Genomic DNA, 18372 nt, shown 5'->3' on the forward strand with positions numbered 1-18372 from the left:
GTAGTTTATTCTCATAAGCCTCAGAAGGCTGAGACAGGGAGATTGCTACAAGATTGAGGCTAATCCATGCTATAAAGAAGGTATGTTATATCAACCAGAGCTGGTAATAATTTTACTTATAATTGTAGAAGTACAATTTGCAAAAAAAATTAGTAGGAATAATTTTTCTATATTTAATATAGATTTATGGGTGGAGAGATGGTTTGGCTGTTAAGTGCACTTGTTGACTTTGCATATGATGAAAGTTAGTTTCCAAGAACTCCACCCTTCTTCATGCTTCCTCTGGATCCTACACACCATACCCCATGCCCCCATGTGTCTCTCCTTCCCCCAACCTCTAACCCCAGCAGTCCTTTCAACAAAGATACCAGGCAAGCAGGTGAGTAAAACTTATGGCCACTTAAACCCATCCCTAACTGTAGTTGCAGGGTACGTGGTCCCATTTTCTGGTATCTAAAGGAACCAGGAACACATACAGGTTACTTACATAATCAGGCAAAAGGGGCCACAGAAAAAATAAAACTAAATCATATATACACATATAAGTAACTAGGAAATCATAAGTATTGTTTGTCTATACATATTTCTGAGAAACTTCAATGAGATTTTGAAATATGTATAAAAGAAGTAATTTAAGTATTCAAAGTATCAAATTATATGTAAAATATGATTTCTGTAATTATTTAAAATGGGAAAGTAGAAGATAAAGACTCCTAAATTAAAACAAAGTATAAGTAATCAATTTACAAAATGCTGAAACTATTAACCATCCATTTGAATTACTAATGCAACCAATGCATATGACTACAACAATCTTTGCCCAACACCGGTGCTTAGCACACGTCCAAACTTGTTAACTGCATATATCTATTCACTTGTATCTATAAAGTTCCTCTTCCTTTTGACCATTAATGTGGATCTTATTATTCCAAAGTCATCACATTATTATTTCTGCGACTCCTTGTCTTTTATTTTTTTAGTATATCTACCCGTAAAAGAATGTACTACATTTTCCCTAATGTCTCTTTCCATACACAGATGTGGCTATAAACTTTTATATGGCACAAAAATCTTTGAAAATGATAATTCTTTCCATAATTTGTTGCTGCCCATTAGAAATTTTATCATGATGGAAAGATTTGATGGCTATGTTCTCTGAGCTATGTGTGATTTCAATGGCATTTGAAGATCTAAACTGTAAAATTGTTTTGTAGCATGGCTGGTGGCTGCGGTGTGCCATAGCTGCTGCTGCATTGACAGAAATTCCACTATGGCTCTAGTGAGAGGAGAGACAGGAGTGATTCATTCATTCTTTCAGTATATAATGAAGAATTAAAATATGCAATAAAATCATATTAGTTTGAACAGAGCCATAAACCAACTTACAGCTAGAGAACTCTTTCTAGAAAAAATTGTATTCTTCTATTGTATGTTTCCCCACAGGCTGAGAAGAATCAGAGGAACTTGTTTTACCAAAGGAACTCGGATGCCCCACATTTATTCACAATTACCATTTTAATTTAATAATTAAAATCATTTTTTAAAAATTTTTGATGGAGGACTGGGATTTAGTCAACAATTATGCCTGGATCTATTCAGAAATAATACTCTCTGCTTTCTTGTGGTCTAAGTCACCATCGAGCTTTTTCTCTTCTCTTCTTTTCTTTTCTTTTCTTTTCTTTTCTTTTCTTTTCTTTTCTTTTCTTTTCTTTTCTTTTCTCTTCTCTTCTCTTCTCTTCTCTTCTCTCCTCTCCTCTCCTCTCCTCTCCTCTCCTCTCCTCTCCTCTTCTTCCATCCTTCTTTTCTTTTTTTTTGCCTATTCAAGTGATTTAATAGATTAATGCAGAAAAGCATGGACCTGTTGAAAATAAACATGAGCATGTGTTGGTAATCAAATGTAAAGGAATAAATTAAATACACACACACACACACACACACACACACACACACACACACATACATTCACTCCTGTCAGTGCCTGGCCCTTCCATTTGCTACTTTAAGTTCTTCAAAGGCATTGAAGAGGTGTTTGTGCTCTGTTTGCCCCTTATGCTTGAGGTTCCATGTGTATAGGCACAACATAAATCTTGAGAAAAGTGACAGTCAAAAAAAAAAGCCCCCCAAAAAACAAATAAACAAACCAAACAAACCCAATTCACTTTAAAAACAATATAAAATAAACAAAAGAGCAACAGAAAGAAACAAGAATTTATCTCTCAGTGAAGATGCAAAGATGCACAATGAGCACTAGCACTGATTTTTAGCTTTAAAGGGAAATCCATTTCAAGGTATTATTCTTAAACCCTAAGTTAAGGTTGACTTCCAAGTGAATGGGTGGAAGGAAGAGAGGAGCCCAGCCAACCCTACGGTCTGGGTAATTCAGTTCTCTAGACCCTGGAACACGTACGCACATGGGGGAATGGCAAGGGATTCAACAGAGAGCAATTACCTGAACAAAAAAATAAAAAAGAATGCCTTTGTTAATGCTGTAAATAGAAAGCAGGCACTCCTACTTCCAGTTGTTCCAAGTATGTCTTAAATGATGGGAAAAGCCAGGGCCGTTCCACTAAGTGACTTCACATCCTGCAGAAATCATGGTGTAAACACCACATCAGGATTCAGGTCAGGACGCTCATCTCTGACCTGGAGACCAGGGAATTTCCTTCTTGAAAATGGAGTCTAGGTTGTAAAAAGAAAAATCTTTGTGACTTATATATTTGAAAAAGTATTTGATCTAGGACAAGTTTTAAATTCATTGTATATTTAACACACATCCCTCCCACATTATATGAAAAAGACAATGAAGGAGAAACATTCTCAAGTGTTAAGTTGTCCAAAGTCAGCACACACTCATCATTAAAAGCCTTTCTTTTTAAAGTTTATGTACAGTACTTTTATTCAAGCTATTTATTACTGATGCTCATTTGTGCTACAACAGTTCACCTCACAAAAGCTTTTCACATTTAATTGCAGGATCATCCATAAGAATGGTTACAGCAAACAAGAATGCATGGAGTTTAAAGCAGTGATTTACAGTAACACATTGCAGTCCATCCTAGCTATTGTGAAAGCCATGGCTACACTGGGGATTGATTATGTCAATCCTAGGAGCCGAGTAAGTATGCCCATGTGATAATTACATGGCTAGGGTGGGATGAGGGCTAAAATAATCTTAAGATTATGCTTGTTGTCCCATTATGTGTCTAGGAATCAAAAATATAATGATTTTGCAAATATTAACTGTCTTCAACTTAAATTTTATGATTTTTCTCTGAATGAAACATCTCTTTTTACTGTGTACTATAATTTTATTAAAAAGGAACTGTTTTCTAGGAATTAAACTTAGTATTAAATACGATAGTAGAGAAAAAAAGAAGCATAGCTGTACTGTGGTTTATAACATAGCATTTATCTACAAGTATTTTTCCTGTATTTAATCAATACTTATTTTATACATTATGATGCATTAAAAATATACTTAATTTAAAAACAGATAATATGTTAAAAACTACTTTAGTATAAAAAAACTATGCATATATTATTGTCTAAAAGCCAATAGGTAACCCCAATCACAAGAAAATCATTAAAAGACCTTCTCCATTTCTATGTGTCCCCTCCCAGAGTAGCTGCTTATCTCCAGAGGGCATCAATTGAACAGTCTCCAATAGGATCAGGGTACAGGAACCACAGGTAGAGGAAAAACCATATGCAAGACAGCAAAAGACACCAGTGCTTTCCTACTCTCCTTCCCTTCCCAGGTTTGAGCATTTAAATGAGGCTAGGAAATTATTGGGATAAAAGGGAAAATACCCATTTCTACGCTGTTTTTAATTTTTTTTAATTCTCTCATATATTTTATCCTGGCCACAGTTTCCCTTTTCTCTCCTTCCTCAAGTCTTGCCTCCCTCTACCTATCATCCTGCCATGTCCACCTCCCTCCACCTACCCTATTCCCCAGATCCACTCCCTGCAACTCTCCTTTCCAGAGATCCATCTTTCCACCTCCCCTCAGAAAAGAGTATGCCTCCCAGGGACAACCACCAGATAACGCATAACAAGTTACAATTAAGACCAGGCACATACCATCACATCAAGGCTGGAAAAGGCAACCAGTAGGTGGAAAAGCATCCCATAAGCAGGCACAGAGTCAGAGAAAGCCCCTGCTCCCACTGTTAGGAATCTCACAATAACACCAACCTACTGAGCCATAACATATATGCAGAGATCCTAGGTTTGACCTTTACAGGCTTTCTAACTTCTGAGTCCCTAGTCAGTTGACTCATGGGCATTGTTCTCCTGGTATGTCTTTGACCTCTCTCATTCCTCTGATCCCTCCTCCTCCTCCTCCTCCTCCTTCTCTTCCTCCTCCTCCCCCTCAGGACTCCTGGAGCTCCACCTAATGTTTGGTTGAGACTATGTCTCTCATTAGCTACTGGATGAAGTCTCTCTGGTCTATTTGATGAAGATTTTACTAGACTCTGGTCCCAGAATACTCTGCAGACAGGACAAACTGAAGTTCAAATGTTTTGTGGCTGGGTTGTTCCAATTCCTCCAACAGAAGCCTTCGCTGGATACTGAAGATAGCTAGTTCAGGCTCAGGGTCCTCTATTACTCTTTGCTAGGGTTATTCTCATAGACTCCATGGAGTTTCGATAACACTAGTTTACACTTCAACCATAACCTTTCAGGTAATCCAGACCCAGAGACACAAACATGTACTCACTTATAAAGTAAAATAATTTACATGTGGACATTATAAAGTAAAAGACAAGAACTCCAAGACCTCCTATTTTTATTACTCTGATTTGTTGAACCAATTTTATTTATGGCTGCTCTGTTATCTCTGACCCTGGCTTTTCTTAAGCACACAAAATTTTATAATGGTTCTTAAGAAATGGACTACTAATATAATCCTTATTTAAAGGTCAGAAAAAATAGAGCAACAATGGGTAGTTGGTTAGCCTCAGCAGCTGACTCCTGGGGCTTAGCATACTGCTGCCTGGCTTCCATTACAGTATTTTGGCCTATGTGAAAACGGTTTTAAACATTTTTCATGGCAACATTTATTTTACTTTTCCCTCCCAGGTAGTAGTTAGTTAATAGAATGTGTGTGCCTTCTGTATTCTTTGACAGTGATTTAAAGGTCTTGGAATTTGCATATAAGATATTACATGTATTTTTTGTCAAGGAAGTGGAAAATCACTAAACTTCCTATTGCTTCTTTTTTAAAATAATGTGTACTAAATACAGCACAAGTTTTATAAATAGTGATGTTGACTAGTCCTCTTCATTCTTCAGGACATGATGCTATACAAATGGAGTGCAAACGACAGACTCTAAACAGTACTACTATTAGCTTACTGAAAGAGGTTTTAAAAGTGTAAGTTTTGGCCACTGTACATTCAATGGTGCAATCTTAAGTAACCATTTAAGTTGCTATGATGTCTCAGAAGCACTTGTGTCCTATCCTCGAGAATGTCAGGACACCATAGTTTCCTCATCCTATACAGATCATATTTTTGTTTCAAATGAGGTAAACATTTGCACTTTTACTCATTCATTTAATATTTTATTGTAAGATGAAGATATGGTGTACCTGATTTAAACTGTTTACTCAACAAATTAACTTCTAAGCACTATTTTGTATGGCTTTCAGACTTATGATTTGGTGGATACGTTTGGTTATACAAGCATATATACTTTCACATAACCATTCATTTGTACATCATCACAAAGATTTCCATTTAAAGACAGTATGTACAGGAAACCTATGTCAGTTGCTTTAGCCACTGAGTATCTAGCTTTAAATAAAGATACTGTACATCTCTGTCTTAATTTCTTCATGCACAAAATGTTAGCAGTCTCTTCATCAAATTACAATAGTACTAAGGGACAAAAATATAAATAGCCCATTAAAATTCAGAATATTTTAGAAAATAAGGTCCAGGTAAGTATCTTCTACTTTTATTTTTCAAAGTAATTAAAACTTTTATACAGAAATGCTCTCATCAGAGATCATTTACAATATTCTATTGTTTATGTGGCAAGCATTTGGGTTGCTTCTGGAGATACATTAACTACTGTTAATCATCAGTAGCTGAAATGGAAAAAGTGTATTCAGAAAGGAGAGCTTGATATTGATCATTATAAAGTGTTTGGCACTTAAGCGGGTTAGCCCAGCTGCATGTGAGTATCTGTAAGTCCTATTCACTGAAAGAGTGGTTAAGACAGCTCACTGTGTCTTAGAAGTCTTGTGTATCCTCATTCTATAAGACGTTTACACATGCAAGCAATTGCAAACATGAATTTAAAGCTAAATGTGGTATTCTGTCTACAGATGTAAATGTAGGTCTTCTGGTCATATTGTTACAGGCTATTGTAATTTACTTAGAGGAACTTAAAGGGATAGTGGATGAGAAGAAATAATCAAATGCTTAGAGGAAGAAAAAAAATGTAGCAGGTAGTAGCATGTATATTTTTAATGTGACATTGTCTAGTTGTTACAAAGGAATAGGAAGTAACAGAAGCCTAATGACCGCAGCTTGATGTAGAAAATGCATATAAAGGGAAAAGAGAACCAGCTCCAAAGAATTATGCTTTGACTTCCACATGTACACCATGGCATACCTGAACACACACATCATAAGCATCACACACACAAGTATAATAATCAGGATGGGAGTTATGATGATGATAATTAGAAAAACATTGCCCAAAATGTTCTGCAATTGAATTCATGTAAGCAATATATGTGGATCACTTGTGTCCTACAACAGATCAGGAATTCTTAACAGCTATCAATATTCAAAGACTGAAAGTTTAGTAGCAACAGAATTTGACATTTTTAATTATTTCTCAGACAGACATGCAAGTCTTCTATTCCATGATCTGATATATCCTTTTCTCTCTTATTTGGAAATATGACTGCACGGTTCAGAATGAATTCGACAAGATTCTAAGTCTGCCCAAGGCACATAGTAACAATGAAGAATCATTGGCTCATTTGTAAAGAAACACTTAGCACTAGGAAGGTTGGGAATCACTGCTTTAGGCTACATGGTGTAGAAAAGACCTGTGACCCTTCAATACTGTTCCTCATGCCATGGGGATCCCCCCCCCAACCATAAAACTATTTTAATTGCTACTTCTTCACTATAATGTTGCTATTGTTATGACTTATAATGTAAATACCTGTTTTCTGATTGTCTTGGGAACTCCTGTGAACCCTAAAGGGCAGTAATCCTCAGGGTAGTATTTAAAATGAAATTATAGAGTAGTAAAAGGCCCTTAGTTTTTCTAGAATTAGCATATTTATTACTTTGGTTTGCTTGGTCAACAATATTTTAGCAACATGTATTTTGTTGCTCATCAGAGTGTATAAATGAACTAAACAACAAAAGTCTTTGTCCTTGTATACCTATACACTAAAAAAACCAATAAAGTAAGAAGGGAAAAGGCACTTGAATAAATGCTGTGAGTAACACAAAACAGGGGAAAGTGTACTTTGAGAGTGCTAGAAGAATAAAACAGTAGAGTAAGATTCCTTAAGAATGGTTCAATCAGAGGGTCCAGGGACACACAAGAAGATGACCCACATTATCAACTGACTAGGAACGGCGACTTGCAGGAATCAGGGAAACTATATGGGTCTGACATAAGTCCTCTGCTATGTTGTGACTGAGTAGCTAGGAATTCTTATAAGACTCCTAACAGTGGGAGCAGGTGCTGTCTGTGACCCTTTGGACTATTTCTGAGGACCCTACTCTTCCTACTGGGTTGCCTTGTCCAGCCTTGATGTGATGGTATGTGCCTACTCTTGTTGTAGCTTGTTTGATGTCCCTGGGAGATGTACTCCTTTTTGAGGGAAGGCAGAGTGGGGAGTGGAACTGGGGGAGAGGAAAGTGGGGAGACTTCAGGGAGGGCAAGGAGAAGAAACTGTGCTCAGAATGTAGTATATGAGAGATGAATAAAAAAAGTAAGTAAGCAAATAAATATAGTTCTGCAAATATTCCTGCATAAAATGAGATGCACACAGCAACCCTCAAGATGGGGGTTTAATTTTAAAAATGATTTGTGTTTTTAATGACTGTGCGAGAGTATCAAGAATTGAAATGCCCTACATTCAATGAAATGATGTTATGGTCTAGAAAAAGAAAATAAAAACTTCCCTGTTCCTTGGGGTTCTGGAGAGCAGCAGAACATGGAGAGCTATGGAACATGCATCACCTTGGCTGAAGGAATGAGTCCTAAGCTGTCCGGTTCTCTTTACCATGTAAGCAGTGAAGGAAGGAAGGAACCACAGGCTTTGAAGGAGAAAGTGGCATGTGCCTAGAGAGCCAAGCCAAATGAATCAGCCCTAGAACAAAACAGTGACACTGGAGGTTACACCACACCCTGTACCAAAAGACTCTTAACTTTGCCTGTAGAACTGAGCTGCCTGGAAGGTTTACACACACACACACACACACACACACACACACACAGAGAGAGAGAGAGAGAGAGAAAGAGAGAGAGAGGTCGGGGGGAGGGTTATCTTGGCATTCAAAGATTGTCTCATTTGTTTGGCCTGGTGGTATTTTGGTATGAGTCCATTGACTATCATTCCACAAGCTTCTACTAAATAGTCTGAACTAAAAATCAAGAGGGTCTTTACCCAGGTGTGTGTGGGAAACGCAGAAATCAAGACATAATCAACAGAATAAGATGGATGCCCTACAGGAAAATACTAGGATTGAGGATGTGTTTGAAAAGATTTGGGGACATTTAAATGTTTTAGTAAAAATCCAATTAGCAATATAAATAAACTGTAGTTTAGCTTAATGTGGAATAATATGGAGGCAAGGAAGAACATATTGGTTTATAAAGGATTGCTGAACAAGCAGGTGATTTATTTCTTTAGGAATGGACCCTGGGAAAAGCTGCCTCAATGCACCATTTGCCCCAAAGGCACATTAGCAGTAGAAGAATGTTCCAACTAAATGGTCAACCCTAAAAACATACACATATATGTATATACACATACATATATTGCCGCCCTGTGTCCACTTCTCCCTCAGGATAGCCAGGCCCATTGCACACCTAGCTGGACCGGAAGGAGAAAAGCTTAGCTGGGGCCCAGTGAATGCACTATAGGATCTGAGTCAACGATGAGGGCCCCGGTTGAACACAGCTAGGAACAGCTTTGGAGAACTGGTTCCTTTATTGATGGGGAGAAAGGAGTATTTATGTCCCTGTGGAGGTGGCCAGAGTCTCTGGCCAGGGCAAGGATGTTGGAAGATGCTTTATCTGCATACTCAGAGGCTGAAGGGTCCAGAGGGAAAAACCATACAAGGTAAAACAATGAGTGAATCATAATAACAGTCAGCGTAATAAATTCTTTTATGGGTTAATGTGGGGAAGCCTGCTTTATGGCTTCAGGTTGGGAGGGGGAGGTAACCAACTACTATAGTCTTCCTATTTGAGGTGTCTAGGGTTGAAGCTCCTTCAACCCTCCCTCCGGAACCCTGGACCATTATGGCCCCACAATGGATATATCAAAATAAATGAAAGAAATGGGCATGAATATGAAAGATAACAAACAGGGGCTTATGGGCAGTTTTTGAGAAAGGAGAAATTATTCAATTGTATTATCTCAACATTAATTAAAAATTAAGGGAACAGATCACATTTCACTAGATTTGTAGTTCTCTGTCTAATACAAAGGAAGAATTTTGAAATAGGTCTCCCACAATGCAAAAAAACAAGGACAAATGCAAGAAAATAAAATAAGACGTGTATTTTGGGCTATTTAACAATCAATTGGTCATCTGATCTATTACCTGCTTGTAATAATAAAAACTCATCAGAAAGAAAGATGGAAAAGTTTTCTTTTAGATTTAACATTCCTTAATAATAACGATATGCTATTAATATCTTAGGCAAAGAACATACTTTTAATAAAACAGCAGAATAAAACTATAGTTGGCTGAAAATGAATGACTGATATCAGCAAGCAAGAGTTCCTCCTGGATCTATTCACTCTTAGCAGTGGCACACTCTACAGACTCTGCTTGCCCTTGCCTCCTCTTCTGGTGCCTTTTGGATTGATTGCCTGGTCAAAGGGAGCTCTGAGAGTACTTCGCTGTACAGGTGTAAATGCATACATTGTAGCATTTGCTGGTTATTGTAAGGAAGATGAGACAGAAATTATGTGTCCCACATTGTAACTTGTTATAATGATATTCATTAGCATGGTATTATGCAGGCAGAGCCTAAGCTTTGGATATTGACACAGGGGATCTGAGCCCAGATTTCTCTGTTTTCCTAACCATTTACCATAATCTATTTAACTACTCTATGACTCAAACTCTTAATCTTAATTACTTGTCAAATGTGTTTTGATTACTAGTATAAATTGTGGCCACCTATAGATTATTTACATTGAGTTTATTTGTTTTCTAAGCTTCTATCCATCCTCATCACTTCCCACGTCTTCCTATGTACTGACATAGTACTCTGTGTTTTGATTCTTAGCCAATCCTTATGTCGGTCCTATGGCACATTAATGCAAAGGCACTCAATTCACTCAGTTTAACATACAGAATCAGTACCTCTGTGTGTCTATACGTGTGTGTAATCACTTGCCCAAGTAATTAAAAGAAATACCTCATGCCAAGTAACATTTTATGCCAATCTAATTTTTCTTTCACACCAGCATTTTAAACCAGGCCATAACAGACTAGAACAAAGCACTGTTATTCTTTGTGACAACATATTCAGAAATCAATGAAATATCCAAATCATTCAAATTCTTCATATAGTATTTTGCAATTTTTCCAAAGGTCAGCATTTCTAGATATCAGTCAACTACTATAATGAATGTTAGTTTTATTATTCTTCATAGATTTTGAAAAACTCTTCAGTGAAATGATTGACAAAATGAAAGGAACAAAAACCTTTTAAATAGAGTGCTCTATTTAAAACAGTGCCTGTACCTAAATAGCATACTTTCATTCTTCCCACCAAAATATTATTCCAGGAGGACCAAGAACAACTTCACTCAATGGCACATACACTAGAAGATGGTGCTATGACTCCTCAGCTGGCTGAAATCATTAAACGACTGTGGGGGGATCCAGGAATCCAAGCCTGCTTTGAAAGGGCATCTGAATACCAGCTCAATGACTCTGCAGCTTAGTAAGTCATTTTCTTGGACAAGAATTGCAGATGACACATAGTTTGTAACTTGGCACATTGTGCATGTAAGCACAAATAATGGGAAATGGTTTTGCATTTTATTATAAAAAAAACTGAGAGCCAGCAGAAAAGACATGAAACAACATACCTGAGAAGAAATATATACTACACATATCTTCTCTTAGTTAAAAAAAAATTATTATGATGTCCAATGCTTACTTAGCATGAACACAGACAGATGGTATGCATGTTAACATTTGGAACTGTATTCATCTGAATCATATATTTCAGTGTTACTGAAATAATCCCCTAGATTAATTTTACTAGTGATATATGTGTTAGGCCACTAGGTTATTGAGCAAGACACAAAACTCTGGAAGAAAAGTCGATTGGTTTCAGATTTTCGCATATTGTGAAATCTTGTTAGAGTCAGCATAGCAAATATTGGCAAGTAAGTATTTAATGTTAATAAAGAACTTAGAAGAGCATTGCACTGTTTACAATAGAATTGTTACCACATCTTCAAACTTCCTTGTTTCGAGTGTTTCTTGAATTATTTTCTGTATGAATCAACAAGAACATGTGATTATGTTTGGCTACAAAAAGTTTGTGCAATTACTCATTTTCTATTTCTTCCCATGCCTACAAACACATAACACATACAACATTGTCCTTGAATGAATCTCGTGACAAACCATGCAAGCACTGAGGTTTCATTAAATAAGCAACAAAAAGTAATGTAGCCGGGAAGCAAAGCTCTCTTCAACAGAGAGATGGATCATGCATGACAATGACAATGCAGATTTGTAATCACTGAGTGCCTTTGCCCCATAAGTCTGTTTCTTAGGAAAAACAGTGATGGATGGAGAGAGTCTGAAAAAAAAAAAACATAAAAAGAAGTCCATGTGTAGTGAGCACGTTTCTGTGATGGTGATGAGTGTTCATTTATTGTTCATTTCCACTGGGACCATCGCCTTTAGACAGCAGTGTGGATCCTACTTGATGAGACAGGGTGTCACTCTGTGACTACATAAACTTGGGAACATTTTCTCCAAGGTTCCAGTCTCTGCCTCACTGTGATCCTCAAAGTGATTTCTGTGGTACTGTAACACCTTGCTTACCTGTCTGTGCTAATCATTGAGTAAATAAGATGCAAGTTTACACATTACATACAAAATGTTGCTTAGTTACCTCTGGGAAAGGTGAACGGAAAGATTAATAAATTTCATTTTGAATAAATATTGCCTAAATACCTTCAATTACATTGTTAATATGCTTGCCTCATTGTTTGTCCTTTGGTAGCAAAATATAGATATTTATAGTAAAAAAATTAATTATAACTCAGATAACTAACATGAGGCAATAAAATGACACTGTATTACATATTTTAGATGATTCATTTGTTTAAATGCTTCGAATTTTTGACTAATAGTTTGAGTTGAGAATATTTACCATAGTGTTAAATATATCAAACATCTATTTGCATTGATTTTCTGAGTTCTGCCCATACTGTAAATAGTTTTTGAACACTAATTTGCACAGCAGTATAATTATATGAAAATATATTTTCTCTATGAAGTAGAAATATTTTCTACATAAATTAAATACTTGAGATATTAACTTTGGCAGCTTCAAAGTGTTACTATAGGCATATTAAATAAAAGCCTGCTAAAATGTTGCTAAATCTACATTATTTTCTTCCAAACATTAAGAACAGATTATTTTTTTCAATTTTTGAATTAAGTTACATACTTCAATTTCCATATCAGAGTGATCCTGCACTACCTATTTATTTTGTTTATACTATATAAAACATTTTTTCCAACTTTTTGGTGAAAGGAAGATTTTTTTTTTTTTTTTTTGCATATCTAGACATTCTGCAGATGGATGCTGCTGGAAGAGTAGAGCAGAATTCCTAATTCCCGGGTTTGGCTGAGGATGCCACAAGCTCTAGGAAAAGAATAGAGGAAAGGCCTCAGCTACCTAAGTTTCATGGTTTACTAATTAGGGCCACCTAGTGTGCTGTTTAAATTCCACAAGCATTAAGAGCAAATGTGGGTTACAAAGGACAGCACTGTCTTTACAGGATTAGAAGTAAATAATCAACGCATTGTATGTGACTTGAGTCATAACAGCTAAAGGTTTAGAAACTACAGGCTTGGGCATCCAAATACCAAATTTACTTATTAAGATCAGCACTTTTGATGAAAATCCTCCCATTTGCTAAAGTCTCTTCTTTGCCTAAAATGATTTACAAATGCAAAGAAAAATTATTTAAAATCTATTTTTGCTCAAGCTTTCATTAAATGGATTAACCCCTGTGAAAGGGTCATTTGACTCCCCCAACTGGGTTGCTACCCACAGATTGAGAACCACTGTGTTAGATGCTAACACATCTGAACTTCTTAACATAATCTCTGAACAAATTTAACTTTGTAGGCAATAACTAACATTTGGTATAACTATACCCTCAAAGTTCTTTGGAAAGACACCAAACTTTAAAATCTGTATGCAGGCATGGCTCAATTTTGCATTTAAATTCATCACAGAAATAGCCATATGGCTAAGCCATTTAATCCGTAGTGTCATACACAACAGTACAAATGAAAGGAAATACAGTTTTAATTGTAGATCGAGCTTGAAAGGATAAAGATACTAAGAATAGTTTTCATTCTTTAGTCTAACAGACTCAGAGCACAGAGCTGATCAAGCTTACATTTAACCATTGCCAGGCTTTAGATACTGTGATCAATAAAACAAAAACCAAATAAACAGAAGGAACAAACAAGCAAAGAGTTCACTCCAGTAACAGTAGGAATTCTGGAGGAGTTAAGGGCTTCACCATGCACTGATAGACAGTGGTGTGGCTACAGTACATAAATGACTATAGTGTTCTAAACTAAATAATCCATGTAAAATCACCCAAACAATTAATAACTCTCAAACAATTCAAGTTGTTACACACACCAACCGCTGTCTTAGAATGGAAACCGAGTAATTTCCATAACAGGATCTTTGAGTAAAAACTGTTGAGGCAAACATTCCAAGGCAGCATAATACATAGAAATGCATCTATACAGCTCTGCATGGGGAAAGACCCTTTTGTATCTCTATATGATAGTGAGTCTGTCCTACAGATTTCATAAGTCTAGGGCTAAAGTGGCTTTGAGGAGTTCTTAGAGAAGAGTTCTCCAGGAGCTCTGGGCACTCAGCACTCTGCAACTGTGACATCTGAGCTGCCAAGGCCTGCCATTCAGATCAGTATCATGAACAACAAATAGGGTTTGTTTTCCAACGTACTTTAAAGTCTTAAAATACATTTGCACTGAATTGCAGTGTATCCAATGTAAAGTCAAAAATAAAATATACTCCATTCGATTTTGTTTCTCTTAGCTACCTTAATGACTTAGACAGACTCACAGCCCCTGGGTACGTCCCAAATGAGCAAGACGTTCTACATTCCCGGGTGAAAACCACTGGTATCATTGAAACTCAATTCTCCTTTAAAGACTTGAATTTCAGGTATGTTCCAACCTGTTTTCTAAGTGTGGGTGGAGTATGCTTTCGGCTCAGTATTTCATCATGGAGTCAAGTGCAGTGATTTTGGAATTAGCTGGCTAGACCCCACCCTTCATTCCTGCTGTCCACCCCATCCCACTCTGAGCCTGTCCTTCCTTCTAGGCTGCATTTCTCAAACAAGTGGTAGCCCAATTCTGTTTTCTAAAACTTAAAAATGACCTTTTGAGTTTGTTTTTTTAAGAAAATATATTTAAATAGCCTTTTAGCAACAGATGCCAGGGGTACTATTTTGTTTGCCTGCTCACTTCTCTATTTGCTTGAAATATTCCTTAAATTTACCTTAGCTTAAAATGGAAATAATTAAAATACTGTCATTTGAATCATGTGATTTTATTTAGAAGGCACATTTCCATCAGACTGGTTTTGGTATGGAAATGAGTGACCTATTGTTTTTGCCATTGCATTGAATTCCCATTGAAGTAAACCCTTGAAATTGTACTATCAAATCCTCTTTAGATTTACTAAGAAATGTAAACCATAATACAGTTAGACGGCATCTCTTGGTTTTTAACAGCTTTCACATGTTCCCCCCTGAGGTAGGGCAATATATTTGTTCCTATTTTACAAAGTTTAACGGTTCTCTTTTTTATTCATGTTATATTTTTTATTAGATATGTTTTTTATTTACATTTCAAATGTTATCTCCTTTCCTAGTTTTCCCTCTGAAAATCCCCTATCCTTCCCCCCCTCCCTCTGCTTCACAACTCACCCACTTCGATTCCTGCTCCTGGCATTCCCCTATACTGGGGCATAGAACCTTCACAGGACTAAGGGCCTCGCCTCCCATTGATGACCAACTGGGCCATCCTCTGTAACATATATAGCTAGAGTCACAAGTTCCACCATGTGTTTTCTTTGATTGGTGGTTTAGTTCTGTAGGGCTGAGGGGTGATGGGGAAGAGGGGAGGGAGGGGAGCACATGTACTGCCAGAGTTCCTGTGCTCTGGACACCGGAGGACTGCCAGAGGCTTTCTACTCGCCTGGTCCAGGTGGCCATCTGGCTGTGTGTAGCCACTGGACCCCACTCCACAGTGGGTGGACAAGGGGCAACCCCTGATACCAGGGGCCCCACTTCAACACTCTTGGCCCCAGAGATATGGGAGAGAGGGCAAAGAGAGAAAGGTTCCCACACAGGCGAGAGTCTTAAGTCTGGTTTGCGGCTGGAGCACAGGAAGGCCTTCTGAGGGGAGATTAGGCATGGCTCATTAGGAGAAAGCCTATCCCATCATCCAAGCACAGCAGGCCTTGATGAACAGAGACAGTCTATGGTTTTAGAGATTTATTATAAAAAGGCAGAAGAAAAGAGAAAAGGTAGAGAGAGAGAGAGAGAGAGAGAGAGAGAGAGAGAGAGAGGCCATGGCCAAGAGGAGGGGAGGGGGAAAGAGAGAGAAAGAGGAAAGGCTAGAGAGTAAGATGTTAGAGAGAGCTAGTAGAGAGAGTAAGAAAGGGGCCAAGCAGCCCCTCCTATAGTGGGCTTGTGTTATCTTGCTGTTGCTAGGTAACTGAGAGGAGTCTAGCCTCAAGGTCAGAAGCTTGGGACATTATGTACATGACTACTAGCCACAGCTTCTCCTGTGGGGGGCTGTGGAGGCTGTAATTTCTACACCAGCCAGGAGTCCAGGAGACATGAGGGAACGCCTTCTGTCCCATGTAGGTGAATAATCACCACCAGGTTCTACTGGGGTTCACAACCTCAGCTCTGGAGACCAGGCTGTCTGTGCATAGCCCATTGCCCCACATAGTTCCAAGGAGCTCTGGGGGTACTGGTTAGTTCATATTGATGTTCCTCCTATGGGGCTTCAGTCCCCTTCTGCTCCCTGGGTATTTCTCTGCCTCCTTCATTGGGGACCTTATACAAAGTTCAACAATTTTCTATGGATTAAGGATGAGGTAGAATATTAATAATAGCAGGTTCCAACTAAATATATTAGTAATGAAAACATACTAAAACTACATAAGATACAAGGTCAGTCATGCCCACAATAATGAAAATGTACTCAAAGAATTAAAAAATAAAAAAACCTAGAGAACAGCAGACATGAATTTTTAAAAACCCTTATGATAAAAAAAATGTAAGTAAATGCTAATTAGCTAATATCCTCAACTCAGTTTAAAGGGAATAAAAATTTTGAAAGACTGCAAAGTGTCAAAATTGGTTATTATTAGCTAGCTAATTAAAACTCCTATTATACAGGATATTTCAAGTGGTATGGAAGTAATGTCTTCTAAATTCGTATTAAATTTCAGGCCTACAAATAGTTAATTTTCTGGAAAATTGGTCAAATATCAAAGCAGGGCAAAGGGCCACAGAGAATGAAGTCAACTCTCCCTTGGCAAACTCCAACAAATTCTCCTAAGTTCTAGCTCAGCCTGGTTGCAGCCAGATGCTCTTTGCCCCAGTTTCTGAAGGTTTCCTTTGGGAGCCAAGTCCACAGCTGCTCCCCCTGTCTCCCTCTGCCATGCCAAGGACCTTTTCACATACTCCCTTTTCTGTTTGCTCTCTTTCTTCTCTTCTAGTTCCTATGGCACAGGCTGGAATTGCTATGGCCTTGAGGCTAGTCAGGCCAAATATCCCTTCTTTGGATCTCCAGGAAACCGCAGCAGCAGCTATGGATCTCTTAGATAGCACACTTAGGATAAAGGTTGGATCAGGTTAGCAGTCAGCACAGAGTTAGTGTCTTGATGCTACATAAGCAACTGGAATTTCCTCAGTCCCAGGTTCTATGAACCAAACAGCAGTTTTGGTAATTAATGCCACCAGCTCAATATCACAAACCTCCCAGTGCTGGCACTACCCACCACACTGACTTTCTGTCTTCACAAGGGACTCCTGAATTAGCTGGTTCTCTGGTTCTAACATTCCAGGCACAAGGACATTTATGCTTGCTGTACTCTTTACTTAACATGGTTTTGCTCCTTTTTATCATAAAGATTAAAAAAAAAAAGATACTCACCCCTCCGAGTCTTGACCTTCCATCTGTTTCCTGGCTATATGTATTTTTCACTCTTACAGGCAACAGTGTTTGGGCGCATATTTAATAAAGACCTTTCCAATCAGTAGGGCAAATGAATAATGGGGGATCAAAGCTAATTTGTGGTTATTGATTTCTCTGGTGTAAATACTTCCTTCATGGGACAGTTTGAAGCTACTAGTGTTATATTCACATGCAAAGTGAGAAGGACATTCAAACAAACAGCTGTCTCCACAATTCTGGAAGCATGCAAATTAATACACCACACTTGTCTCCTGTTTTTCTTCTTGTTACCAGTTCATAACTTCCCTGCTACTTTTTCATTTCCCTTTTTTGTTTCCATTTCTAATTTATGAACTCTCAACCTTAGAAAGTCAGAGCCTTATCAGCACAATCTTGCTAGTGTATGAAATGGTGTCAGCGTTTGGAGGCTGATTATGGGATGGATCCCTGGATATGGCCCTGATATAGCTGTCTATAGTGAGACTACACCGGGGCCTAGCAAACACAGAAGTGGATGCTCACAGTCAGCTATTGGATGGATCACAGGCCCCCAATGGAGGAGCTAGAGAAAGTACCCAAGGAGCTAAAGGGATCTGCATCCCTATAGGTGGAACAACATTATGAACTAACCAGTACCCCGGAG

General features: G+C 37.9%; 1 protein-coding gene across 1 annotated transcript in view; it reads left to right on the top strand.

The window, feature by feature from the left end:
* Positions 1 to 18372, top strand: part of Gnat3 (G protein subunit alpha transducin 3) — a 55806-nt gene that overhangs the window by 24551 nt on the left and 12883 nt on the right. Inside the window, exons 3-5 of the mRNA XM_021162702.1 lie at positions 2974 to 3115; positions 11018 to 11175; positions 14569 to 14697. Of these exons, the coding sequence (XP_021018361.1) occupies positions 2974 to 3115; positions 11018 to 11175; positions 14569 to 14697 (429 nt within the window). The remainder of the gene's footprint in view (positions 1 to 2973; positions 3116 to 11017; positions 11176 to 14568; positions 14698 to 18372) is intronic.

Source organism: Mus caroli, chromosome 5 (assembly GCF_900094665.2).
Source record: "Mus caroli chromosome 5, CAROLI_EIJ_v1.1, whole genome shotgun sequence".
Classification (NCBI taxonomy): Eukaryota; Metazoa; Chordata; class Mammalia; order Rodentia; family Muridae; genus Mus; species Mus caroli.